The 26,073-nt window shown below is 42.7% G+C and overlaps 2 protein-coding genes across 3 annotated transcripts in view; both read right to left on the bottom strand.

Annotated features, from left to right (window-relative positions):
- The window catches only part of pcnt (pericentrin), a gene marked incomplete at its 3' end in the record, with an annotated part of 30,358 nt that extends 13,874 nt beyond the window's left edge, over window positions 1–16,484 (bottom strand). The window contains exons 1-27 of the mRNA XM_079369285.1: window positions 16,264–16,484; window positions 15,180–15,209; window positions 12,835–13,011; window positions 12,235–12,378; window positions 11,244–11,393; window positions 10,213–11,147; window positions 9,338–9,676; window positions 8,163–8,508; window positions 7,553–7,969; window positions 7,250–7,468; window positions 6,648–6,743; window positions 6,377–6,496; window positions 5,854–6,097; window positions 5,567–5,646; window positions 4,266–4,560; window positions 3,951–4,051; window positions 3,700–3,811; window positions 3,342–3,468; window positions 2,985–3,092; window positions 2,821–2,899; window positions 2,506–2,610; window positions 1,935–2,046; window positions 1,784–1,824; window positions 1,555–1,677; window positions 1,206–1,443; window positions 947–1,097; window positions 83–524 (exon numbers count right to left, since the gene is read on the bottom strand). Of these exons, the coding sequence (XP_079225411.1) occupies window positions 83–524; window positions 947–1,097; window positions 1,206–1,443; window positions 1,555–1,677; window positions 1,784–1,824; window positions 1,935–2,046; window positions 2,506–2,610; window positions 2,821–2,899; window positions 2,985–3,092; window positions 3,342–3,468; window positions 3,700–3,811; window positions 3,951–4,051; window positions 4,266–4,560; window positions 5,567–5,646; window positions 5,854–6,097; window positions 6,377–6,496; window positions 6,648–6,743; window positions 7,250–7,468; window positions 7,553–7,969; window positions 8,163–8,508; window positions 9,338–9,676; window positions 10,213–11,147; window positions 11,244–11,393; window positions 12,235–12,378; window positions 12,835–13,011; window positions 15,180–15,209; window positions 16,264–16,311 (5,379 nt within the window). The 5' untranslated portion in view covers window positions 16,312–16,484. The remainder of the gene's footprint in view (window positions 1–82; window positions 525–946; window positions 1,098–1,205; window positions 1,444–1,554; window positions 1,678–1,783; window positions 1,825–1,934; window positions 2,047–2,505; window positions 2,611–2,820; window positions 2,900–2,984; window positions 3,093–3,341; window positions 3,469–3,699; window positions 3,812–3,950; window positions 4,052–4,265; window positions 4,561–5,566; window positions 5,647–5,853; window positions 6,098–6,376; window positions 6,497–6,647; window positions 6,744–7,249; window positions 7,469–7,552; window positions 7,970–8,162; window positions 8,509–9,337; window positions 9,677–10,212; window positions 11,148–11,243; window positions 11,394–12,234; window positions 12,379–12,834; window positions 13,012–15,179; window positions 15,210–16,263) is intronic.
- Window positions 16,485–17,738: 1,254 nt separating this feature from the next.
- LOC306840706 (microtubule-associated protein RP/EB family member 3-like) lies at window positions 17,739–25,484 on the bottom strand. 2 transcript variants are annotated; one of them, XM_079370176.1, is made up of 7 exons: window positions 25,336–25,484; window positions 23,079–23,206; window positions 22,832–22,977; window positions 22,517–22,709; window positions 20,231–20,373; window positions 20,007–20,159; window positions 17,739–19,127 (listed from the first exon to the last, which is right to left on the bottom strand). In XM_079370176.1, exons 2-7 carry the CDS (start codon window positions 23,197–23,199, stop codon window positions 19,059–19,061), a joined length of 825 nt encoding a protein of 274 aa, XP_079226302.1. In that variant the 5' UTR covers window positions 23,200–23,206; window positions 25,336–25,484; the 3' UTR covers window positions 17,739–19,058. The 2 variants fall into 2 exon arrangements, with proteins under 2 accessions (XP_079226302.1, XP_079226303.1); XM_079370177.1 differs by having other exon boundaries at window positions 22,553–22,709; window positions 25,336–25,483.
- Window positions 25,485–26,073: the final 589 nt, after the last annotated feature.

The raw sequence follows: 26,073 nt of genomic DNA, 5'->3' as shown, positions 1-26,073 counted from the left end.
AGCAGCATAGTGCGTTTGATTTTAAACCCATGACATGAGGATTTGTGTTGCGTTTTACTTGTTATGAACTCTGTGCCCTTACTTGCACTTCCTTCAGGTAGGTTGCCTCCAAAGTGTCCATATTACCCAGCATCCTCTGCTCCAGTTCATCGCTCTCTTCCTGGTGTTTGAGAGCTAACTCTGCCTCTAAAGCCTCCAGCTCAGCTTGCTTGGTCTCCAGCAAAACGGCCTCCAGACTTTTAAGTTTTGAATTGAGAGCTGCTTCCAAGGCAACAAGCTCCGCATTGTGTTTGGATTCAAGCTCGACAGTCAGAGCGTCGAGCTGAGTTTTGTGACTGGCACCGAGTGAGTCTAGTTGAGCTTTGTGTTCGGCATTGAGTGTGTCCATCTCTTGAGAGTGTTTGTTCACTCGTGTTTCTCTTTCATGTTGCAGCTCACTTTGATGTTTGCTCTGTAGCTCTGCCAGAGAGAGTTCATATTGTCGAGCTAAACTCTGCTCCAACGATGCCTTTTCCTCTGTGAACCTAAAAGAGAAAAACACGAGTTAGTCCAAGCTGTTAGAACTAGAGTTTACAGAAAACAAACACACCAGGCCCCAGAACTGTGTGGTCTGTCAACACCTCGTGTTAAAACAAGATTCATAAGAGGACTGTAAATCACAAGAAGATTAATCTGCGACAGATCTGACCATTTAATATTTGATCAAACATGAGATGGGCTTTTGTTTTCTTAAAAATCAGCTTCAGGGGCATATTGTAGTTTACTAAAGCTTTAAAGAAGCAGAGTAGAGTTTGTTGGCACAGCTACCAAGGTGCATGAAGTGTGAAAGCAACACTGGTAGTATGAAGATGACCTTTATCAGCTCGAAACAAACATGACTCATGTTTCAGGGTCCGTCCCTCCAACAAACCCAGCCTTGAGAACCTTGAGCAGGGATGAAGCTCACCCGTCGTGTGCTTGTTGCAGCCGCTCCTCACTCTGCTCCTGGAGGAGAGCAGTGAGCTCCTTCAGCTCTGCTGTCATACGGTTCTTTGCCTGTTGCAGCTCACTGTCATACTGGGCCTTCAGTCTCTGCCGCACTACGAGCACCTGTGGGCCTGAGAGACAAAAAAAAAAAAAAATGGGACATGAGGGAGAACTACTTCATACATATCAACTTCCAATGTCATGACAAACATCCTAATAATAACCAACTACAGTCGTACTGTCATCGATGTCCAGTGCAGCCTGCAGAGAGTTTAGCTTCTCCCTCTCCTCATGGAGAGCTTCTTCAAAGCTTCTCCTCTCTTCCTCCATCTCTCGGTCATGGTTCGACTTTAGGACAGAAAGCTCAGCGTCGTGCTTCTCTTGGAGCTCTCCTGTCAGCCTCTTCATCTCCTCCTTCAAACGCTCCCCCTCCTGCTTCAGAGCTTCCTCGAGTTCCCTACCAAACTCCGGCCTCAACTGCACACGTTGACAAGAATGTATACAAAATATTATTTGACATGTCCACATGGTATCATTATATGTACATCTATATATCTCTACTATGCCTTATTGTGCACGTTTGTGTACCGTTTGCATCTCTGCATCGTGTTGTAAAATGAAGGCAGCTATTCTATTCTCCTGGTTGTGGATGAGTGTCAGGCTCGCCTGCAGCTCCTCAGTGTGACGCCACATCCTTTGTTCAACCTCCACCTAATCAAGAGCAGCATTTCATGAGTAAAATATATAATTCATAATTCATTATTCATAAACTTACTGTATGGTTTCATCTTCAGACGATCTGATTTATTGTTCTCACCTCAACCTGCCTTGCAGCCTCAGAATGAACCTTAGTTAGTTCTGAAAGAGAAAAAAAAAAAAAAAAAAAGTTTGAGAAAATGTGATTGAACCTGGTGAGTTTTCTGTATCAGTGGGCATCATTTGAATTTCATGAAGTTTGCAAGAAGAACCTTGTAAGTGGTGGTCAGAAAGTTTGGCTCGGAGTTGCTCGAGCTCCAGTGCATGACGAGTCTTAATCTCCTGCAGTTCAGCGTAGTAGAAGTCAGTAAGATCTGAGCGCACCTACATGTACAAATAGTGACATAAATAAAGAGTTTATTTCATCAGAGCGGGAACCCGGTTAATCAGACAGCTTCAGAAATCCCATAAGTGCACATCTTTCGATACAGCTCGACATTCACACCCGCATCACTTTGGGATCAGGAAGCGGATTGGATGAGGAAAACAGTTTGAACTTCTTTCAGCTACACTTACATTTTTATTTTAAAAAAAGTTGAAAACTGTGAGCATCTGCCATTCTACCAGCATTTTAAGTTTCTCCCCTTCCTTCACAACATCCAGCTTTTACATCCACATTGAAGTGTTACCATCTAAACACTAGCGCCACTTCTTATTTACAGAATCTTAAAACAACAGAAACGTGGATGATGAGTAAAAATAAATCGGAGACTAAAGAACCGCTCTTAAATTAACTGAATCAAAACTTCATGACAGATTCAAAGTATGGAGTTCATATCTGACCTGTTGCAACTCTTTCTTAAAGGAAATCGTCATAGAGGATCGTAGATCTGAAAGCTCCTCCGTGTGTCTCTCCTCCAGCTGAAGACAAAGACTGTCATGGACTTCCTGAATGGGACATGATATGATGCTTCAGATACTTAGTGTTCATGAATGCAAAATCAATCAGGCTGAATTCTGCAGAACAGTTAACTATGTTTAGACTAAATCTGAGCTGAAGACTTCATCAAAGTTTGCAATTCAAAAGGAACCCAACAACTCATCTCCCAGACCTGCTCTCCCTCAATGAAAGCTTTTCCTTTGACAGCCTGGACACACCTTTTGTTTGTCCTGTTTGAGCTCAGCATCAGGGGTCACATGGTCTTTATTCTCTTCTAGTAGGCTTTGAGATAAGGAACTGAAACACAAAGATATAGATGTTAACGCGTTTCTCAGTGTTTTAAGTGCAGGTTTTTGCTCTTACACAATGTTTTCTGGCATACCTGGTTAATACAGATTCCTCCAAGGCACTTTCCACCAGCCTTAGCTGGAGCAGAGCGATTTCCTCTCTGTAGCTTTCCTCTGTTACCTGCAGCCTCTGCTCAAAGTACCTACAGGAGGATGAAGGTGAATCATAGAGAAGAAAGTATCACCGACAGGTTCGAGGAGGATATCGACAAATCTAGACAATGGATCTTTTTAGATGCGAGTACTATAAGACGCGCTGTTCAAACCCAATGGGTGAATAAATACCAGATTGAATACCAGTTTTTCTTCTTGACTTTAAATTTTACACATGAACAAGAGGGTGAGAAGTGCAGCTGTGCGCGTGTGCATCTGTAAGCCTGCTCTTCTCATACCTCCTCAGGCTTTCCAGCTCAGCCTCATTCTGCTCCTTTATTTCCCGTTTTTGATCATTAAACTCCGACTTCAGGCGCTCGATGTCGTCGACGCGCGCCGAGCGGGCGAGCAGCTGCTCCTTCAGCTCTGTGAGGAAGACAGAAACGGGTTATGTGAATGCATGTGTTCTTGGGACATCGCTCGAGTGGGCGTCTAAAAATACTTCGTCTTGTCCTCTGTGTGACGAATCACATCGCAGTAAGCATTATTAATACCAGGCGAGTTTAGGATGCATGTGTTGTGCATATTTAATTAAATGGAGTTTGTTGCAATAGATCTCCATCAGGCAGATGTCAGGCTGGCTTTTAACAAGCTCACCTCCCAACTCTTGGCGACTCGTCCTCATGCTCTCCAGCTGGCTCCACAGCTGACCTACTTCTTCTTCTGAGCTCTGTTTTAACAAAGTCTTCTCCTTCTGCAGTTGCACAACCTGGATCACAGAGGAAAAACAACAACCAACATATCTTGGATTCAGATTTCTTATTCTTTGTGGGGGGGTTTTAAGTGTCCTGAACGGATATGTTAAGTAGCATCTTAGCTGCACGTCATTGTGTTTTGCCTGAACTCACCTTTTGCTGCAGTTTCTGTTCCTGCTCCTGCAGGTGGAGTGCTTGCTGCTCCCTCTCCTGCAGCACCGTGTTATGACTGGAAACCAACTCTTCCAGAGCACCTGGAGGACAAGCTAAGCATTAAACAAGTATAAACTAGAACATGTTAAAACTACATTGAAAGAGAAATACAGCGAGACTCACAAGTCTTATATAAAGCTTTAATATGAGCAGCGGATACAGATTAAGTTGACAACAGTTGTCATTATTAAAATAATGAGTTAAGAGGATTGTGCAGCCTTAGTTGGGAGGGGGGGGTGAATAAGAGCTACTCACGAGCTGCAGCATCTCTGTCCTTCAAGGCTTGTCTCAGCTCCTCCTCCAGTTTCTGGTTCTGCTCCTTACTGGTCTGGAGTTCCTCTAATAAGGCAGTTGACTCTCGCAGCTCTGACTGTGTCGTGGACAGAGCTGCCTGAGCTTCAGTAAGAGCTTGGTTGGCGTGGGTGAGGGAGGCCTGGGTGGTGACGAGTTCCGTTTGGGTTACAGTAAGGCTGTTGTGGCTCTCTGAGAGGGTTTGTTGGAGTTTCGACTGGGTGCTCTCTGCGTCCTTTTCCCACTCTGACCTCAGAGCCTAGGAGCAAGAGAAGACCAAGAGGAGTTTATTACCGTAAATTCCGGACTATAAGCCGCTACTTTTTTCTCACACTTCGAGCACTGCGGCTTCTACTCCGGTGCGGCTAATGCATGGATTTTTTATGGGGGACAATGAGCTTCTGCCGCAAAAACATTTGACTTCGTCACGTCGGATCTTAATATCAGTCATTTTGCGCTTCATGCACGCACCCTCATCATGGAAAACACACGGAGAAATACATATGATGCAGCTTTCAAGTTAAAGGCGATCGACCTGGCTGTCAAAGAAGCTAACAGAGCTGCTGCACGTTAAGATGACACTGACAGCGACAACAGAGACTGAGGAAGTGAGTAATGAAGTCATTCTGAGGCAGTGAATGGATGGACTTTTTCTTGTGAAATATATTACGGTCATCTTTTTCATCAGCCGTGTTACAGACACCGTCGGCTAGGCTTCGTATTGTAACGGTTCATGTTGTAAAGTCAGTAGTTGATAATGTGTTCATAATTCCGATATGTGGAGAGTCAGTGAATGCACCAGCGAGAACGTGTTGAGTGGCTGTATGAGAGAACGCTGGGGGAGAGAGTTGGATTGTTACGGCAAGTTATGTGTTGCTCTCTGCTGTAAACGGCGTGGTCACGGCCGACAGTGATCGGGTTATTAAAAGTTATTATTTGAACGCTCTCGTCGTCCTTTAACGTCCGTACGGACGCTACAGTATTTGCGGATGTTACCGGTAGCCTACGTCTGTGTAAATAGCTCTTGTTATAGCGTGGACACCTGCGGCTTATAATCAAGTGCGGCTTATATATGTACAAATACATTTATTTACTTATTTTTAGCCGGTGCGGCTTATATCCAGGTGCGCTCAATAGTACGGAATTTACGGTATTAAAAACGATGTTTAACTTCAAAAATACCTCAAGAAATGGGTTTTCAACAGACATAAGGAAGGCTTGAACACAACATTTAGAAAAAAAAGAAAATACTTATCAAGCCTCACCTGTATCTCTTTGGCATGCTTTTCCTCCAAAGCAGCCTTTCCTTGAGCCTTAGTCGCTTCCCACTGCTGCTTCAACTCATCTGTTCATGCAAATAAAAAAAGAAAAGACTTATCCACGATCAAAGGAAATGAAGGTTACATCTGTCAATGTGCTTTACTAAACCCGCTTCTAAAGAATGAGGGTGACTCACTCGCCTCCATAATGCGAGACGTGTTGAGTCCCTCTGAGGAAAACATGAAAAAGAACACGGTCTGAACAACTTAAAAGCCCTCTTATCTGCACTCACTCAGGTTTTGTTGGTGGAGCTCACGCAGTTTATCCTGCTGCTGCTGCTCCTGCTGTCTGATCCGGTCCACTTCTAGCTGATGTTGAGACTGTAAGAGAGCAACTTCCTGTGCAAATGTGTCCCGCAGAGAGGCCTGGACCTCGGTGAGAGCAGACTCCTGCTCGAAGTTCAACTTGGAGTGCTCCAGCTGGGACATGTGGTCACTGCTCAGGCGCAAGGTTTCAAGCTCAGCAGTCTTCTGGGCCTGAGGGAAATCAAGGAATGAGGTTCAGTTTGGAAGAAAGCTTTTCCTGAGTCAGGTATGGACTACATGTTAGGCAATCAGTACGACTGTATGCTCCATTCAGACCTTTATACAACACTCTTTTTCTACATACATTAAAACAAGTTAAAAGTCTAAACGAACTGAACTTCTAAATCCATAAAGTCACAAATATCTGAACTAGCTGTAGTTGACAAAGTTACTGATTAGTGATGAAGAGGTCAGACGTCCATCTGTGTATACACAAAGCATCTTTTATACCCGTGACTGCTGCAGTTCAGCTTGGTGGGCAGCCTCCAGGCTCTCCCTCAGCTGACTCAGCTCCTCATCGTGTTTGACAGTCAGCTCTGAAATCATCCTTTCATGCTCACGTTCAGTCACCTGGGGGGAGGAAGACGGCCAATGAGAGACACAAGCAGCAGAGACACGATTGAAGAAAAGACGATCAATGAAGAAAAAACATACAAGAGTGAAAAAGAAAAAAAAAACCCTGATGCATCGTACTCAGAGTGGAGTATCTACATCCTGGTACCTGTTTGATGAGGCTGATCTGTCTCTTCTGTTCTTCCTCCATCGTGACCTGCTGCTTCAGCAGTTCAGACTCTAGGTGAGCGTTCAACTCAGAGATCTAGAAATAAACGGACAAAACATGCAAGGAAATAAGAAGACAAACTAAAATGAGAGAAAGTATAAACTCCTTTTAAAACACATCATACTATAAGTTCATTAGACAGGATGATCTCAAGGGATGATCAACACCTGCTGAACTCACTCACTTAAGAAGTTTAATCAGGGAACATTTGTTTTTGTTTTATCTGTTTTGAGCATCACATTTATTTAGTTTAATTAAAAGTCAATATACTAGAACACGTTTTATTTAAAGTTTATTTGATGTGGACATAGACATTACGTTGGACAAACCAGATGCCTTGATTGAGTGTTTTAGCACATGTGCTACTTTGCAACACGACATATTTAGATCTGATCAGTGGGCACAAATGTCACAGCACCCGTGAATAAGTCAGGGCCTTGGTTTGGAAGCCCCAGTCAGAAAAGTCTGGATTCACCCCTGCTTGTTTAACGCGTCATCCTACTTTGACCTAAAGTGATAATAAATATCTGCATCGCTCCCACCTCTGTTTGCTGTTTCTCCATCAGGTCTTTGATCTCCTGCTGGTGAGATGTCTTCAGCTTTTCCGTAGCCTCCTCCAGAGCCATGACCTGCTTCTCCAGGAGAGCCTTCACCTCCTCCTCCCTTTCCCTCCTCAACTTCTCCAGCTGATGCCTCAGATCAACAAGATCTTTTTCTTTCTCCTGTCTCTCGTCTTCCCATTTCTCCCTCTCGTCAGCCATCTGCACATTTTGAACACAATGTTGATGTCATGCTAGTAAGGAGAGAGAGAGAGAGAGAGAAAAGAAAGAAGGGTTAAATCTCACCTCATCATCTTTGTCTTTGAGCAGGCTCTCAAACTGTTCCAGTTCCTCCTCCAAGACTTGCTCCATTTTTCTAATCTGTTCGTCCATCTCGTCTTTCTTTCTCCCGTTCTCCTCCCTCTCCCTCTCCGCCTCGACCTCTGCCTCCTCCATGTTGGTCAGCTTTTGGTTCAAGCACAAGATCTGTGATTCCAGTTCACTCTTCTCTTTTTCAGCGTTGTCCAGACAGCCTTGGCTCTTCTTCAGCTCTTCTTGCAGTCTTTCCACCTCCGTCCGAACCTTAAGAAGCTGCGCGCGAGTCGTTTCCAGCTCCTTGACGTTTTCGTCCCACTCCATAGTCCTTTGACCTAATAGGGCTTCTGTAGTTCTGCGAGTTGTTTTTGTCTCTTCTAGCTCCGACACGAGAAATTCACAGTGAGCCTTGAGAAGGAAAGACAAAAAAAACCACAGTTATAATAGATTTTTGTAAATTATTGTAATTTCCATTGGTGTGAATTACTAGTCCGTTTAAATCACAGATATTAAAGCTGCCGCTAAGTAGCATTTTCATCTAAATATGCGTTTACATCATCATTCAGCAGTTAACACAAACCCTCTTATTATAGCCTTATACCTGTAACTTTTGCAGCTGGTCGTCATCTTTAAGCTCTGCGTTCAGCTCCTGCTGTTTTGGATGAGACTGGAGTGAAGCCTCCTTCTCCGGCTCCCCGAGCAGTTTATTTCCCTCCTCTGATGAGGACGTATCAGGCAGCGGCAGGGAGGTTTCAGCAGCTCCCTTTCCCATACAGATGACCTCTTTCTCATGTTCCCTTTCTTCCGTTAAGGCACTCACTTTGTTCTTCAGGTTGTCTTGCTCGTGGGCTTTTGAGTTCATCTCCTCCTCAACTGCTCTCCTCTTCTCCTTCTCCTCTTCGAGCTCCCAGAGTGTCTGCCGGAGCTCCTCGGTCACCTGGGCCCACCTGAACGTACAGAGACAGTTTTAAGTTGTACATCAGTAAAACTGTAAAAAAATGTGTAAAGAAATATCTAATGTCCCAGAGTGTCTCTTCATATATTCAGTTTTACAGCCTACCGAGTAATTAAAAGAAGCCGAGACGATGTAAAAAGGAAACAAACCATCGCAGCAGCAATCACCAGAAATGTTTTCAATACATCAATGAAATGGACCCAACAGGTTCCCATAGTGCACAGTAACTGTACATAGAGCAGACTAGGGCCCGAGCCATATGGGATTTGATCATATTAGAAAGAGGAGAGAGAGGAAAGATGTATAACAGAATACAAATGGAGAGTAACAGTGCATGTTGTAATCCATAAAGCACCCTCTGCTGGTGAAAGAACTTCTCGTGTATTGCAATGAAACTCAAATGAAATGCATTTTGACTGCTGAATGAATGGAGTGATTTCAGTGCACATATCTGCGATAAAAGTAGCTGATAGCGAATGTCACATGAGCTAATATCAGCTGGCTGATTAATGGATCTGCCTCTACAGTAGATCAATTTGTTCGGCATTCAACATCCTGATAGCTGAAGGGATAAAAGAGTTGCCCTGCAGAGGGCATTGTGTGATCCTTCATAAAGAACTTCTTGGTCATTTTTTCTTGAATTTAACATCATGTCTTTTTTTGTGGATTTTAACAATAACTTTAGTTCACGCATGTTGACACCAGGAAGACACTCATGGGGTCCGTTTGCAGGTTAATACATCTACCTGTATTTTATGAACAGACTCCAGTCGAGGATCTTAACCCCAGTGCATCACGGATGCCCTCATTCATTTTCTTACCTGCTCCTGGCCTCCTCCAGCTCTTCAGCGCTCTTGATGACTTCCTCCCTCAACACCTCGAGCTCCCTTTCCTTAACAACCAACTCCTCCCGGAGCTCGGCGCACTGCTGACTCAGCAGCTCCTTTTCCAGGTCGGTCTCCTCAAACTGCTGCTCCGACAGCTTACTCGTCTCCAGCTCGTTGAAAGTGGAGTTGTGAAGAAAGTGAGAAAGAGAGTCATCCTCCAGGAGGATTCGAGGGGAGCTGGAATTGTTCGGAAGGCTGTCGTTTTCTTCAGGGAAACGGTTTGAAATTGACAACAGCGGCTCGTCCCCCAACACTTCACTGTTCAGCTCGAAACTGTGAAGAGATGCACAGACAGATTATCTAAGTAGCCTATGAAAAGAGACAGATAAAACACATTAATATTAAAATTAGGGGCGGGACTTTAACGTGTTAATTACGATTAATTACAAGAAAATAGAGTTCATTTTTTTAACGCATTTAATCACAGTTTGCCTCATAAACAGCACAGAACTGTTTGTCAATGGTTCGCGCTAGCTCCACCACAAGTACAAACAAGATGCATTTGCAGCGTAAACTCGACCAATTTACTGACTTCAGGGCCAAAATTAGTCCTAAAATTAATTCAACGTCTGATAAACTTAGAAATTCACTCGCTGAATTGGTTGCTCTGGAATGTAGAACACTATTAGTGGTATTCATTCATCCACTAAAATCCATTTAGATTGAAAAGTGTTGCTTTTTAGGGCCAATATTGTGACACTTAAAATGCGATTAATCTCGATTAATTAATTAGAAAGCCCCGAGTTAATTAGTAAAAATAAATAAAAATAAATAAATCAAGCCCGACCCCTAATTAAGATGCATCTAACCTGTATTCTGCAGAGATGTCCAGCTGACCGCAGTGTTCAGATCCTTCATTGATCTCCGAGGACTGAGAGTGAGCACGAGGAGCTGAAGACAAGTATCGCTCCATTATGATATCTCTGGGGATTACGGATACATTCGTGCTGTCCTGCTCGGGTCCATTCTCCAGATTAGCTCCGTCTACGCTAATCAAGTCATTACAGCTTAAACCAGCCTTCGCCTGGTTCTGCAGGTTCTTGGACGCTTTCAGTCCACTGACCTCTTCTTCTCTAAACTTCAGTTCTCTCTCCCTCTCCTCTAACAGCTGCCTGACTCTCTCCATCTCCTCTCTGTGCTCCTCTTTCAGCTTTTGCATCTCCGCCTCCTGTCTCTGTTTTTCCTCCTCAAGGTTCCGGAGCCGAAGGGCAGAGCTGGCCAACTCCTCGCTCAAACTCTGCTGTGCATCCTGAAGTCTTTTCCTCAGGTCCGACGTTTCAGCGTTCAGCTTTTCCCTCTCTGCTTTGTACTGCTGCAGCTCAAGGCACTGACTTTGGACAGAGCTGAGCTGGCTCTGGATATCTTGCAGCTGGGCCTCCCTTTCATTTCGCTCCTCTTCCCTGCCTTCCTTCTCCTTCTCCAGTAAAAAAAGCACATGTTGGTGTTTCTTCATCTCTTCAGCTAGTTCGGCAAACACACGCTGTCTTCTTTTTCTTTCTTCCTCTAGTTCGGCCCTCAAAGTGCGCAGAACATTGTCTGTGTCATTGTCCTCGTCTGCGCCTGCGTTGAAGCCTTCAACACTCGACTTGGCGCCAGGAACTGCCCTCGTAGATTCCCCTGATGGCGCCCCCTTCTGGTTGATGTCTGCGTCTTGAGGGTCATGGCCTTGCTGATTCTGTTGTAGACAGTTGTTGGGGACTTCAGGACCCGACTGGCTTTTGAGGCGCAAAAACCCTTCACTGGTCTGTGTGAGAGACAATTCACAGGATATGCCAGTTCAGACTCTGCAGTGAAGTGCATCAATAATCCTGCCACAGATTCAGCTTTCAGTCGCTCTTACCTGCTGAAGCTGTCTCTGTAGCGCCTGAATCTGTCCAGCAAGTGACTGGGCCTCCTGCTGTACCTGGTCTCTGCTGACCAGCGCCTCCTGCAGGTTGGAGCTAAGCCTCGCAATGATCTCATTTCTCTTCTCCACAGCCTGCTGTAATTTCTGTGAGTGTAAAAAACGAGAGGTGGTTCATGTGAGGAGTGAGGAACACCTTAAAAAGTAAACGTTTCCATGCAATTTCAAGCAGCTATTTTTAATCTGCACATTTGCGGTTTTCTGCAAAATCCAGGAGCGAGGGAGGCACGTGTTGCAGATAAACGATTTGGCGTTTACAGCAGCCAATAGCGCTTAACGAGAGAACACTCAACCACTGACTAATCATGACTGCTCGCACTCTCATGGCTCCTCAAAGAGAGGCACAGCAGCTTTAAAGCATGAGTGATCAACATCACTTTTACATTCTCATACACTTTCATCAAGAAGAACATTTTAGGGTTCTTATACTGGAAGTAACAAGTAGAAGAAAATTGGACACCACAGTCGGCCTTATTTTAGACACTGAATTCCCACAGTGGGATTTTAAACCCGTTTCAACACTTCCACAACCAGACACATCCTTGTCAAAGACTTCCTCTAAACACAGAACGATGGAAACGGCTGTCTCTTCAAATCAGTGCAACCATCCAAAGATGAAGGCCATTACATTCCCTGTGGGTTGATGAGTATGGAAGAGACCTCCGAACCCTCTTAGATCAAACACACACACACACAAATACAATAACAACTAGACTCCTGTTGTGTCACGGGTAAGAAAGCATGAGGAGGTATTGATGTAAATAAATGGTTTGCATTAAAAACAGCATCTTTTTTTTTTTTTTTCACTGCAGGAATTTAGAGCCAAGGCTTAAAATGCTAAATCACCTTCTCTTCTGCTCTTTTTTTTTTTTTTAAGTCAGATGCTTGAAAATGCACTTTGAGAAAGGCCACATCACACTGTGTATACCTTAAGCTGCTCTTTGCCAGTGAGTGCGGCTAACTCCTCTTCTCCTAAATCTTCCACAGGTGACACGATGTCCTCCGCGTTGGAGGCCTGATCCTTCCGTCCTTGGTTTGGCTCAACCTCTGATTTCTCCGGCATCGGGGGTTCCTGAGGGAATCGAACCTTTTTAAAACATCTTCTGCCTGATAATAATAAATGTCCATGCAAACAAAACAATTATTTGCATCAGATGTTGTGGTTGAACTTTCCTTTTAGAAAAAGGCAGGAGACAGTGACAGGGTTAATCCTGGCCACGTTGCTATGACAACAGGCCCGACAGGCAACATGATGGTTAGTGACCCATTTCTCTAATGTATGTTTACTGAGCAGGGGGGCACGGACCACTTGTTAGTGAGCAAACACAATTACACAAAACCTGAAGGTCAGGAATTATGAGCGGTGAATAATCTGCAGTAATGTCATGTAAACAAAAATAAATAAATAAAAAAGAAAAGAAATGAGAGTGAATGCAAATGAGCAGATATTTAGGTTTACAAATCAGATGACTGTGGAGTCATCTGCACTGATGGATGAGAGGTGGTCTTGAGGCAGTGGGTGGGATACCTCATGGTCGTTCTTGTCGTGCAGCTCCTGGTCATTTCCTGAAGGAGGCGCTGGTTCTACGTGGCTGTCTTGCGCCGTTCCGTCATTCTGCGCGACATTCTGGCCCTTCCTCTTCGGCGCCTTTTTCTGCGCCCCCGCACCGTCGCCTTTCGCCCGCTTTTGTCGGTAGCTAGCAAGCTGCGCAGGAAGGACAGCGAAAGGTAGACTGAGACGTAGGTCAGGACCACTGAGCACCACCACACAACCAGCATGCTGAAGCTCAGGGGTTAAGGGTGAGAAAGAAGTGCAGTCCAGATTTTTGTCCTCAGTAGGAAAAAAAAGGGATCAAATTAACATTGTGTCATCCCTGCATTAGTATCACTACATGTGTTTTCATGTTGGTCATAATCCCCGCTGAACAGAACAAAACAGATTGGCAGCTGTCATTTTGAGGAGTCAGTGTTGAGCAGGAAAAAAAACAAAAAGAGAAGGAGGAAGAAGTCCCAAACCCAAAACACACTGAAGTACAGCTTGAAAAGGTAGCAGAGTTCAAAATGAGGTGATGCTAAATATTCTCAAATCTCTAGAAAGCTGTGTCACCCCCATGAGAAGTGCAGATTTTAGTGACACATATTGGGCAACCTCTCAGCAGAGCAGAAACGGCACAAGGTTAGAGACGAAAAAAGGCAGACTTCCAACCTCGGCCGCTTTCAAGTTTCCAGCCACACTCGTTACATGAAGCTTCTGAAAGCAACACAGAGCCGTTGGCGTTATCGAATACGGATAAAAACAAGGAAAAATAAACAACCTGAACCTGTAAAAGTTCATTCACGTTGAAAAACATAATCTCCAATTAAGCCCCGATATTCACATTTCCACAGGGACTGTACAAATCCAACTCAGGTTATTTCTCTCTGCAAAACACTCCAACTGGTTTTTAATATCCGTCTCTCTCTCTCTCTGTCGGTCTCTCTTCTTTAAGCATCTTAAAAAATCAGATTACAGCAGTTGACATTGTGACAGGGACCCTCATGAAGCCCTACATCAATAACTGACAAGTCAGCCATTGACTTCCTCTCTTGCGAGTGGTCACATTTGTCAGGTCCTGATCAGAGCAGTCGCTCTCGTGTCCGGATGAAGATCTCGCCGTCTGTGCCAAACCCTGTCATCCCAAAACTCCCTGCCACAGCCAGCGTACAGTACAGAGCAGTGAAATCCACATACACTGGATAAGTGGATGGCATGTGGCTAGACTAAGGAAAAAGGGTGGAGACTAGGAGATGCATTCACACAGAGAGGAGGAGACAGAGCTGCGTGCGTGCGTGCGTGCGTGTGTGTGTGATGAGCTGCAGCCGAGTGTGCACGCTCAATTCAATTTGAGACTGCACGGCCATGGGAGAGCTACTTGTTGCTCGCCTTTGTGTGATGATTCACTTGCTTGTGCACGACTACATGTGTGCACGTGCACCCGTGTGTATTCTAATGACCTGTGAAAGAGCCCGTTCATGATGCCACATTGTACAGATTTCATTTGTTCTTCTGTTTAATACCCCCCAAAAAAAAACATCCATCACCAACCATCCTCTTCTTTTCCTCAAAAAAGATTAAAGCTTTGCACAATAATTCCCTGCACTCCACCTCATTTTAATCTCCTCCACCGGTCATTATAACACTGCTTTTATACTCCTAATGACTTCAAACAAAACACATCCCTAACATAGTGTCCTTCCGTCATCCTGTTAACCGCCTCCGCCTGCCACAACCTTTCAGAAACACACATTAGCCAGATGAGCTGTGTTTTGCCCAAGGCTGCTTCTGCACTACCGAGGCTCTGACTAACACACTTATTCCAGCCACATCAGATGTTACTCGACAGCTGAATGCTGCTATTGTCTTCTCAGCTGTGTCAACATCCATTCACCTCATGATTCCTTTCTCTACGTCTGTGTGTGTGTGTGTGTGTGTGTGTGTGTGTGTTCTCATTTGCACGTGTGGCATTATTGCCATAATTTCTGTAAAGCTTTGCGACACGTCACACAGTGCAGCCAAATGACAGCACAGCATCACCATAGCAACATCATTCATGCGAGATACAAACGCAATATGTTCCACCTCACCATATCCCACGGGCTTATTGCGCCACCTGATGGCCCACAACCAGCATGACAGTGTTATAATGTTTTAAAGTTTGTCAACTGTGAGAATCGTGTACAGCAACCAGATCATTGTGCAAACAGCAGAGGAGAGGCCTGATTATGCATCCCGATAGACGTGAATCAAAATAACAAGAAGAACTAAATGACAAAGAAAATGTCCACCACATTGATTTAGTCAAGTGTCCTCCAGTCACCAGTTTCTATACTTACCGATTTATTCCGTGGCATGTTGCACGACTTCTGTCATAAGAAACATTAGCGATTTAGAGGAGTTATATCCTAAAATAGATTTATCACATTAATGCACCAGCATGCAGCATTTGAACTGGTACAACCATGTGCTGGAGTTGAACAACAATGTGTAATAAAACTGCAATTGAGAGAAAGCTTCTTTGAAGAGGAGACTGAGTTTGAAATGATCTTTTAATCTGACATGTTAATACAGAGAAAAATATTCTTAAGTATATTACTCCAAAGGTTTTCTATTCATATTAAAAAAGGTAACTATATATATTTTAATCTTTCAATAATCAGTAATTCACTCCTTACACACGGCCTAATAATTACTGCTAATACATCAGTGTCTTAACTAACCCTTTAAATTAAAGATTTGATAGTTTTATGTTATCTGTATTACACTTATGCAAACACCTATTAAAATGCACATTTTATATCTGCAAAACTTGTAGAATTGGTGTTTATTTGATATCTGGAGATAAATGTTCTTTTAAGGTTGCAAATAATTTGACAAAAGGTGTTCAACTATCTACAAGATAAGTTAACCACAGGCCATTAAAACTCTAGTGTGCTTGAATTTCCATCTGCTTCAATAAAGTATCTATCCATTGATCCAGTAAAATCACATTAGATGCACCTGTACTGTTCATTCATAAAACTCTAAATACACACTTGAAACAGGTAAAGAAAAGCAGAGGGGATTTTAAATTTCCACCGACTCATTGAGTGCATGTTTTCAATCTAAACTGCATTTAGGTGAATAATAACTTACTGAATTCATTGGTGGACTTATCTGCGCTCTAAATGTTGGTAAACTTCGTGCAGCCGATTCACCCGCTTCATGTGCGCGGCAAAAGACTGACGTTTACATGTCTGCAGTTTTAGGGGCGGTTAGACTCTAAGCAACGACACACAACACACAACAAAACCTTCTTCATGAAAGGGAGCAAAGTTAGCAGGGGAGAAGCGTGAAGCTATCACAAAAGAACTGGCTAAGCTATCTGATGCTAATTTGTTAGCATTTAGTATTAACGTGCGTTACATGTTAGCAACAAACCTTAGCTCTCCCAGCTTCTAGTTTCCTCTGGCGTTCATCTTCATCCATCTCTTGTTTAAAATCAAACTATAAACAGGTTAGGACATCGGTCCTGGCTAAGATTAAAAAAGCACAACAGACCTTCACTTCTTGAAGAAGTTTGCTTAAAATCAAAATCTTTGAGCTTCCATCAGACACAACTGTCAACAGATAATATTCAGTATGGCCGCCAAGCAACATTAACCCCGCCCTTATTTAGATTTCTTGAATAAATAAACCAATCAAATCGTTACATACCTCTACTCCAGCCAATTGAGTTTTAGTTGTGAACAGCTCAAAAACAGACTCGGTATGACCAATCAAATGACTGTTCAAAACGCCCATCTTGGATTGACAGTTCTTATAGCCAATCACGAAAGGACCAATACAAAAACGCAATCCCGTCAAACACATGCGTGATAGAGTGGCGCCATCTGCTGGTGGTACATCGGGATAACAACTGCTGCTTATTTTGCTGAGCATGAATTTAAATTAACGCTTCCTTCAATCGCTAACAGTGTTTGTGTAAACTTTGAAGGGCGGTGGAGCTTCAGTAAGACACCAGACTGGCAAGTTTATCATCTCATGAATTAGTTTTTGCTTTGGGTTTATGTTACACCTGAACAACAACTTTTCGACGTCACAACAAATAGCAATATAAATCCGGTCATTTTTAAGTTACACATTGAGGTACAGAAAAGTTTGTATTCTTATTATTAATTATTAAGGCTATCTTTACACATTGTTGTCTTATAAGATGTTACTCTAAACATTTACCGACATTGTCCAATAGGTTCTTAAGGATAAATAGCACCGAAATTTGTATTTTTTTTTACTTCTAAAGGTAGCACTTTTCCCTTTACCCATTGACGAGTAATTTAAAAATGAAACAAATCAAAAGAGAAAACGATCTCACTGGAGGATGCGGGCATCGATCCCGCTACCTCTCGCATGCTAAGCGAGCGCTCTACCATTTGAGCTAATCCCCCGTCTGCGGTGTAACGTAATTTTACTCTTTTTGTATGTGAGAAACCTTTATTGAGTTCCGTATGTGTGTCAGATCGACATTAAATACTCTATTAGCCTCTGTCTTATGCAAGTTTTAATCGTTTGTTTGAGCCTCGATGTTTATTTTTTTTTCAAGATATGGATTAAATGTGCCCATGTCTATTATAAGCACTAAGCTCACAGCACTTAGATGTTGACTTCTAATCAGATTTTTAAGGCCAATTTAACCCTCCTGATTAAAAAAATAGAGCTTTCTGCATGGACGATCAATAACTTCAAACAAACAAAACGCTTGGTAAGCCTCTGATACTAGTACATTGCCATCATCAATTATAACTTTAAAGGGTGAATCTATAGGTCACTCATTGAGTCTATTTGAACTCTCCTTTAACCTGAAACCTGATACATATTTGCTGTTATTGCTTCACTCAAAATAAAAATACCAACTGTGTATTTCACAACTGTTTATTTATTCAAAACTCAGAAGATGAGTGTTCTGTAGATGTTTACATGGTCAATGAATGCAAGTTCCAGAGCAGACGACAGCCAGTTTTCAAAATAAAAAAAGCTGGGGAAGGACAAGGAGACTTTCCTGGTTAAGCTGGATGCTTACCATGACCAGCCACTAATCTCTTTATACCGACTTCCTTCCAAACTACAACTCGTACTGGGAACCCAATATAAAGTGTTTTCTGGAAGAAAAAATAACAAAAGTGTTCTTGTGATTACAGGTCTATATTGATTCAGTTTTCAGGCTCCCTTATATTTTGGATTAACACATCTGAACTGCTACAATCTATAACCATATTGTCAGTCTGCAGGTGTTTTTAAACCCATAGAGGCTTCTGCATGAAGGCCCAAAATGATACAGCGGTAAATAATCAGGATCGTGCGACATCAGACAAAATCTCCACACAAAGTACATATACAAAATATCACTCATTCACAGTCTATGTGTAACATTCTCATGCTCAGATATGTTGCTGATCAATAATGAATAATCGCAGAGCACTGATCGTACGCCTTGAGTCATTGCACCAAAGAATTTCCTTCAGCATTTCTACATGCCATGAACCCACCATAACCAAAAACTAAAAAGCTTGATTCTGCCTCAAGCACAAACTGTAACTGAAATTACACACACGGCCGCAGCTTTGAATTCATGTACAGTAGGTAATGCACCAATGTTGCTACAGAGAGTTAACCTTAGTGAAGTATAAGTTAAATAAATAAGAAAACACGACTTGAAAAGTCACTTTTGTTACAGTTTTAGTTGCTCTCGGAGTGACCTCATGGCACATTGAAGCAGTGTTGTTCAGTGCTCCATTAGTGCACCAAAGGCAAATAAATAACCCCATAATGAGCAGAGACATTGTTCTTTCAGAAATCCCAAATGTCAGTAATATTTACAGACTTCAAATCCCCTGTTTGCCTTTACAACCTTCATGCCAGGCTTGGCTCAAATACCTGCGTTACTCGTGCTGAAATGACTTGGAGATGGCGAACACGACTGTTATTGTTGGTGTGTAAGTGAGTCAGGGAGGAGCAGCGACTGATGATGAGGAGGAGTTGTGTACAGACGGCCAGAGGGAGGATTTGGGGGGGGGGGGGGGGTTAAGGACAGATGTACAGATGAGAAAGAAAGGAAAAGAAAGACGGAGAGCAGGGATAATGGTGGGTATTTATAGCGCGTGCAGAGTAGAAAACTACCGAGGGCAAAAAGAAAAAGGATGAGGGAGACGTTTTATCAGGTCGGGACATGAAGGGGTTCAGTATTCATCCTGGTCCAAGTGAGCTTGTTCATCCAACTCTTCATCCTCTGGAGGTGCAAAACCATCCTGTAAAACATGGGAAGAGATGTTCACGTTCTGTTCACTCCATGTCGGGCACTTATAGAACCGAGGGGCCACTAACCGGGTCAAATATACCATCATGCATTGCAAGAGGGATTATACACAGGCAGGAGGAGCGTGAGCAACGTGGGGAGAGCAATGACATCATCCTTGACTTCCAGAGAGAGATGACAAGTAGAGTCAGACAGTGGTGTCTTTATTGTGTGGATGAGCTCACTTTGTAGTCCCCTAAAGAGAACTCCCTTTGTAGGGAGTAGTGAATGATTTGTGTGATTTCTGACACATCCTTGTCTTCCCATTCTTTGTTTCTCAAACCCTCTGCTCAGTGTGTGGACGTTCTCTTGTGGCTCTACTTTTGCTGGTTTTCTTTTTTGGATTTTTTTTTGTTTTTGTTTTTACCCTTTGACTTTGATCAGGAAGTCTTTTTTTGTTTTTGCCTTTTTTGTTTTTATGAATGTCTGACTCGGGGTGCTTTCTTTGGAATTAAAAGCATAGCTTGATCCAAATAAATAATTTACCAATGAGCAAACACTGGCAACAATGGATAGAAAAAAAAAACATCCATTTAACAGGAAGAAACCTTGAGCCGAATCAGACTTGTTCTTGGAGAGACATCTGCCATAGTTAGCTTTGATATTAGTGTGAGCCCTGAAGCATAACCAGCCATAAGAAGAGGAGAAAATAAGAAAATGGATGGACATAGATTATATATCGGCATCAGCACAATGAAAAATAAACAAAGACTTAAATCTTTTGCCTTGCTCATTGCTCACTCTTTTTTTCCTCCATCAGATCTGTGTAAGTAATATACCGGTTTATCTATGGACATCTGGATCACAATAACTGCTGATAAAGGATAGATACCTCTGTTGCGTAGAGAATGTCGATAATCTTGCTGAGGACGGGGTTGTTTTCACTCTCGTGTTCCTGGCAGATGAGCTCGATGTCTCGTAGTTTGCTGAAGTAGAAGTCTCTCTCCTTCTCTAGCCCGTCGACGGTCAACTTCAACTCCATCAACTAAGAAAGAAAAGAAGATTTCACTTTGAGCTCCTTCTTTCACTATTCTACGCTTCGCTTTGATGCTCTACCTGTTGATTTAGCTCCATGATCTCAGCATCGCTGCCCCCGTTTCTAGACAAAGACGGATTCTTTCTCATCGCTGGAGGGTTGTGTTGGACCCGCTGTAGTGTTGGCATGTTTTTGGGAACTGTTGGAGATGTCCTCTGTGGTCCTGGAGAAGAGCAGAGATGATCAGAGATCTTTAAATATTCATAAAATGATTGATTTACTGCATCTATGTTGCCTTTGTAGCGATGGATGTAGCACATTATAGAGAGCTGATGCTGTAAGTTTAGAGCATAATGTTGTGCCATGTTGGTAAGAGGGGTTCTAATTGCTTTGTTTTTTTGGGGTTTTTTTTTTTGTAGAATTGGGATTCAGGAAGAAAATTAGGAATGCCAGATTTTAAAAAGCCCAATTACTGGAAAACAAAAAGTTTGAAATTCCAAACACTCAAATCAAACTTTAAAAATGTCTCCTTCCAAACCTCTATAAGTGCTTGAGTTAACTCAAATACAAAGCATGCATTATCAGAGTTTGAGTGCGATCATTTTGCCCTCTAATAACCATCCTGCTTACAGTGAAGCAGCTTAACTCCACACTACAAGTCAAATTAGACCGTATGCCGTTACTTTGAAGCAAAAAAAAAAGCTTTCGCACAGACACAGATAGCAAAGCTGGTCTGATGGACAAAACGACTGTTAGTGAAATCAAAGACCCTGATTACACCTGGTGCTGCCATGTGTGCTGGGTGAACAGATCACAAGTGGTCCTGTCTAAACACAGGAGGTGAAGATGAAATCACTCAGTGTGCACGTCACGTGTCCTACAGTATGATGCATCAAAGGACGGTGTAGCTACCTAACCTTGCTAACGATGAGGTGAAGCGATGGTTCAATCTTTCCTGCTGCCATTATTGACGCATCATGTGTGAACTTTCTGTACGCTCCTCTGCAGCATTAATCACATTTTCCTATTGATTCAGCAACAGACAATATATATGTTTACTCAAATTAGGAGACAGCATTCAGCTCCTGAATGTAAGGGATAGTTTTAACCCCCAACCACTCGACCACACTGCATGGACGGGATCAGGATCAGTCTGTCATTTGTCACTGTTAATCAAGACTAAAGTCTGTGGTTGGTTTCTAAACTCAACTGATCAACCACACAACACTAGACTAACATTAGCTTATCAGGTTGCTCTCTATAATACAGACTCACATTGTAATTCTAGGTGAATGCATTCATTTATAGAGCTGTGCACTTGTGATCTGAACACCCAGGATGCATGTTGAACTATACACATTCTCTATTTATACAGATTATTTATACACATATAGTCTGCTGGCGGGGGCCTTGAAGGGCATGCGTGGGAAGTGTTTGTAGTTAAGAGTATTGATCAATTACATATGACCAGGTTTTGGTGTATGCAGGTAACATGTTGGGGGGGGGGGGATTAGGTGGATTACAATCAGCGGTAGTGACACCCCAGCTCCCATTGGCAGTAATCTGACAAAGATGCATAAATGTCTATTATCAGATTAATGCACGGAAGTGAAGCTATCAATTCATCCTCGATCAAAAATGTCAAATCTGTTTGTTTGCTTTGTTTTGCGATTTCATCAAATTCCTTGAATGCGTCAGAAACGATCCGATCTCTATTCAACAAACAAACAAATGTTTGAAAAGTTGTTTTCATCTCTTCAAAGGTCAGACCTGATAAAGTTTGCATGAGGACTTTTTACAAATATGCATCGTGATGTTATTTCAGCAAAGGTAAGAAAATCCTTTGTGAAGGTCTTTTTTTCTGTTCTGTGTGAAATCCCAGAAAGGATAGTTGCAACTGCAGTAATATTAGTACTAGTAAATATTTAACCGCTAGTACCAGGTGTAAACAGGGAAAAACTCTTTCATCTATCTGTCCTGCTGTCAGAGAAAGGTGGAGCTGCAGCAGTGTTGCATCAGCTGCTTGATGCAGAACACTGTAGAAAATGTTATATTTCTGAGAGTCTTCTGGCATCACTGATTGATCACAATTTGGAAGGCAGGTTGCAAGTGGATATGCTTGTTCCAACCTCAATGATGCTGCATCCCAGAATTCACTGTGGTGATTCCTTCATTCCCAACCAGTGACTCAGTCGTACCTTAACCGTGTAATGTTGCTGGTGAGTGCTGGGCAGTGAGATGAATCTTAAAGGACAGCGTCATTCTGTGAATCGTGCTGCTCACACCACTTGCTAGCAGGGAGCGCTTTCGAGCCATCCAAAAAGCTCAGGAAGACCGTGCAGCAAAGGCAGAACTGTTTGGATTACCTGCGTTTCTCTTTGGTCTGTGGATAAAGTGATCACCTGGGTTGGGGGCAGGGGCCACGTCTTGCCCCTGTCTGGCTAGTAAAGGGTCGTACTCCTTCCCGTCGTAGTTGGCGTCGAAGAACTTCTTGAACCACTGCACGAACTCAAAGTTGTCCTGGAACTTCCCTTTTACGAGCTTTTCTACGGGAATAATCTGAAGGAGGGTGAAAAAGGAAATGCTTGATCAGCTCCATTAATTACTGCTGTTTGACCATGACAGAAGGGGAAATACAACAAAAAGCAAAGCATGATAATTCGATAAAAAAGCATTCTGACTTTGTCCACACTCATCCTTTTGAAAGCTGCCTGAAGAACTTTGAAGTTGTGTATAAATTCATGCTCCAGCTTGGCTTGAAATTTGACCTTCTTCAGAAGGATACAACCTGGAAACAACATGTCCATGAACTGGCAATATGCTGCTCCTGGAAGACACAAACACAACACAACTTTGTTTTTTTTTGTCGACGAGCTCTGATTTCTTTTCTTCACTGACCAGGACTCGATGTTATTCTCCAGCCTTTACCTGAACATAGCTGTTCAATCTTCGTGTAGGTGAGATGCAAAGAATCATTGACCCACGCCAGCATGTCATGTCGGCTGAGGTTGTCAATGGACACCGAAGTGGCGTACACATTCACTGCCATCCCCTACCTGAAAGAAAAAAAAACACAAGAAGAAAAAGGTTGAACTTTGTTGAATCTCCCAAACAAAGAACAACACGTCATCATAATACCTCAAACTGATCACCCTCTCTGTCTTGGATTGGCTACCACGTCTACAGTATATATATATAGATACACACTGATTGCTCTCATCATGTAATCAATGGGAACCTCGTTCTTCTGTCAACACGTCCCAGGCTACATGCCATGCCCTCCTCTGCCCCGTCCACTGATCCTCCACATAAGCTTTATCCAACCTACTAGACATCCTGGACAAAGAAGAACGCATCCTGAAACACTCGCTGTCTGCAACTATAAGGTTACTTATTGATCAAACTGCAGATCATTCTCTGGATTAACCAAAAAGATAATGAATAATGTCTGTCGGGATTTTCAAAACCGTACGCTGAATTGTCCCCAGATAGCTCCTTCTGTTCAGGATATACAATGTCAGCAAAACTGACAGTTATCATATTTGAAAACCCAAGGACTCAAACACATCCATGGGATTCATATTAGGACTTTCAATTTGAGAAATTAAAGTAAAACATTTGTTCTGGCTAAAAGCAAACAAGGAAAAGGTACATTAGGGTCATTTTAACTGAAATGAGTAATTGTGTAGTATTATAGCAGGGAGCCATGATGTTTTATGAGATGGTTAATATACTTTGTCTGATTCATGGTTCAAAATCCTACAGTTGTGAAATGACCAGAACATTAGACATTGAAATATTCCCAAAGCAAAAGGGGGAATCCCTGGTTGTTATTGTTTATTATTCTATTATAAAAATGAAAATACAGATTCATATCGACTTGTTTTGGTGTCAATTTGATGTAAAAGTAAGTAAAATAGAATTACTACTGTAGTATTAGACGCAGGTATCATGTAGTGAACCACCACAAATTTTTGTCACGTCAGTGTTTTACATCCTTTTGCCTTAACTGCAACCGTGAACTGCTATTTAAACGCATCCTCTTTCACATGAACTGTATTTGTTTTTTATGTCATAAGAAATGAAGGTGTCTTTTATTTTGTACTCTTTAGATTAGAGATACCGGGCTGGTCCAGAAACCACTGCAGCAGATTGAGAATGTGTAACCCCTGTGTAACCCCCCCCCCCCCCCCCCCACAATACTTGTGTGCAAACACCCCGCTTCAGCAGCATCTTTAGTTTCAGTTTTAATCTACAGTGTTGTGAGTGTAATCCCCCCCTTCCACTAGATTACACAGAAATACCCTGATGTTTGTGAGCAGCTTTACACATCTGGCAGCTCCAGTCTCGTCTGTGCTCACTTTGCTTGCCTGCTTAATACCTACCAGCGGTGTCAAGTCACAAAATGAGGCCTGTGACACCTTGACATCCCCTGCAGTAAAAATGCACATTGACACAATAAACTGTGAAATGATGCTGATGAGGTCAGGCATGGCTCTGTGTCTGCAGTTTACAGCCAGAGAGAGAAAAAAAAACATTAATGTAAGTTAAATTATGAATGACTGATTGAAGTGGTCAAGAGCTGTGATTGTCTTGGTTATTGATAAGACTGTGAATGCACCTTCAGCAGCCTCCCATGGGGCTTTACTAGCTTACAATAACATGATTACAACTTAGAACCGCATGTAACCAGGGATCAAACACATTTCGGAACTAAAACCATTCACATAAAGCTACATGCTGGGCGCAGATCTAGCAGTGGGACTGATTTCTAATAAACGTGTAATTTTGTATCGATAGCGGCGACAAAAAAGGGAAGCCAATCTATTCTCCTTTACAAAAATCTGCAAGGCCAGTGTTTGAGCTACCACAATGACTGCAGCGAAATCAGTGCAAAAACAAGCGAGGTTTGGCATGGATAAAGGGGCGGAGGAGGAGGGGGGGGGGCTGACATTTCAAGCCCGAGCGGAGAACAATAAATGTTGCCGTTTTGCTTTTTGGTTAAAAAGCCGCAACGCTCGCGCTGCTCTCCTGTAGCGGCCCCCTCTGCAGGCCTCTCAGGATACCTCCGGACTGTCAGTGCACGGGGAATTAAAGCCCCCACTGCATGGGAATAAAACGCAAAACACACACACAAAGGGAGAAATAGACAACACAGAGCGGGTGTCCCTGCGTTCATACTCACTGTATTCAGAAGTGTCTGTGTTGTTATCACGCTGGCTCTTTTCTCTCTGTCAATGCCCGCCGCTGCTGCTCTCGTCGTTGTCAGAACGTGCGCGCGGTGCAGTGCTTGGTAACGGGCCGCCCTGTCTGGGGCTGCAACAATCCAGCTCTTTCCACGCATGCGCACGACTCCATGCTGTTAAAGGTTCATTATAAATAGGACTTTGGCTTGTTCCAGCTAAGAGACACATGATGTGTCTGGTTAGGATTTTTTAGGCCTGTTGCTTACTGAGCTTTTAGTAAGGTCACATTGCACAAAAAAGTGCTTTATCTTTTTATCTTCTGTCGTATCAGCAACAGTGGTGGAGGAAATTTGGAGGAAGTATTCATAACTGTGCTTTTACCACAATTAGGTCCGAAACTGACTGTTACTTTTATAATACCTTAATCTGCCAATTACTTCTTGATGAATCGGTTAATCTTAATCTAAATGCTAACATGTGTAAATCCATCACAATGTCTTGTCATCACGTCTTGATTGGAAAGTGCTGTTTTAAAGTTTTGTCCAACCAAGGGTCCTAAATCGAAGAATTTGGGGCGATTATATATTGATATTAAAAAAGAGATTCAAAGAATCATCTCAACAGACACGATGATATCTGCAATTGGGACTTTTTTTTTTTTTTTGCTTTAAAAATAGGCTGTAACAACACAGTACATGTGCTATTACAAATACAAATCTGACATTTAAAAAAGTACA

The sequence above is a fragment of the Symphodus melops genome (genome assembly GCF_947650265.1).
Source record: "Symphodus melops genome assembly, chromosome: 19".
NCBI classification, from domain to species: Eukaryota; Metazoa; Chordata; class Actinopteri; order Labriformes; family Labridae; genus Symphodus; species Symphodus melops.
Note: the sequence above shows the minus strand (reverse complement) of the source record. Positions and strands in the feature narration are given on the sequence as shown.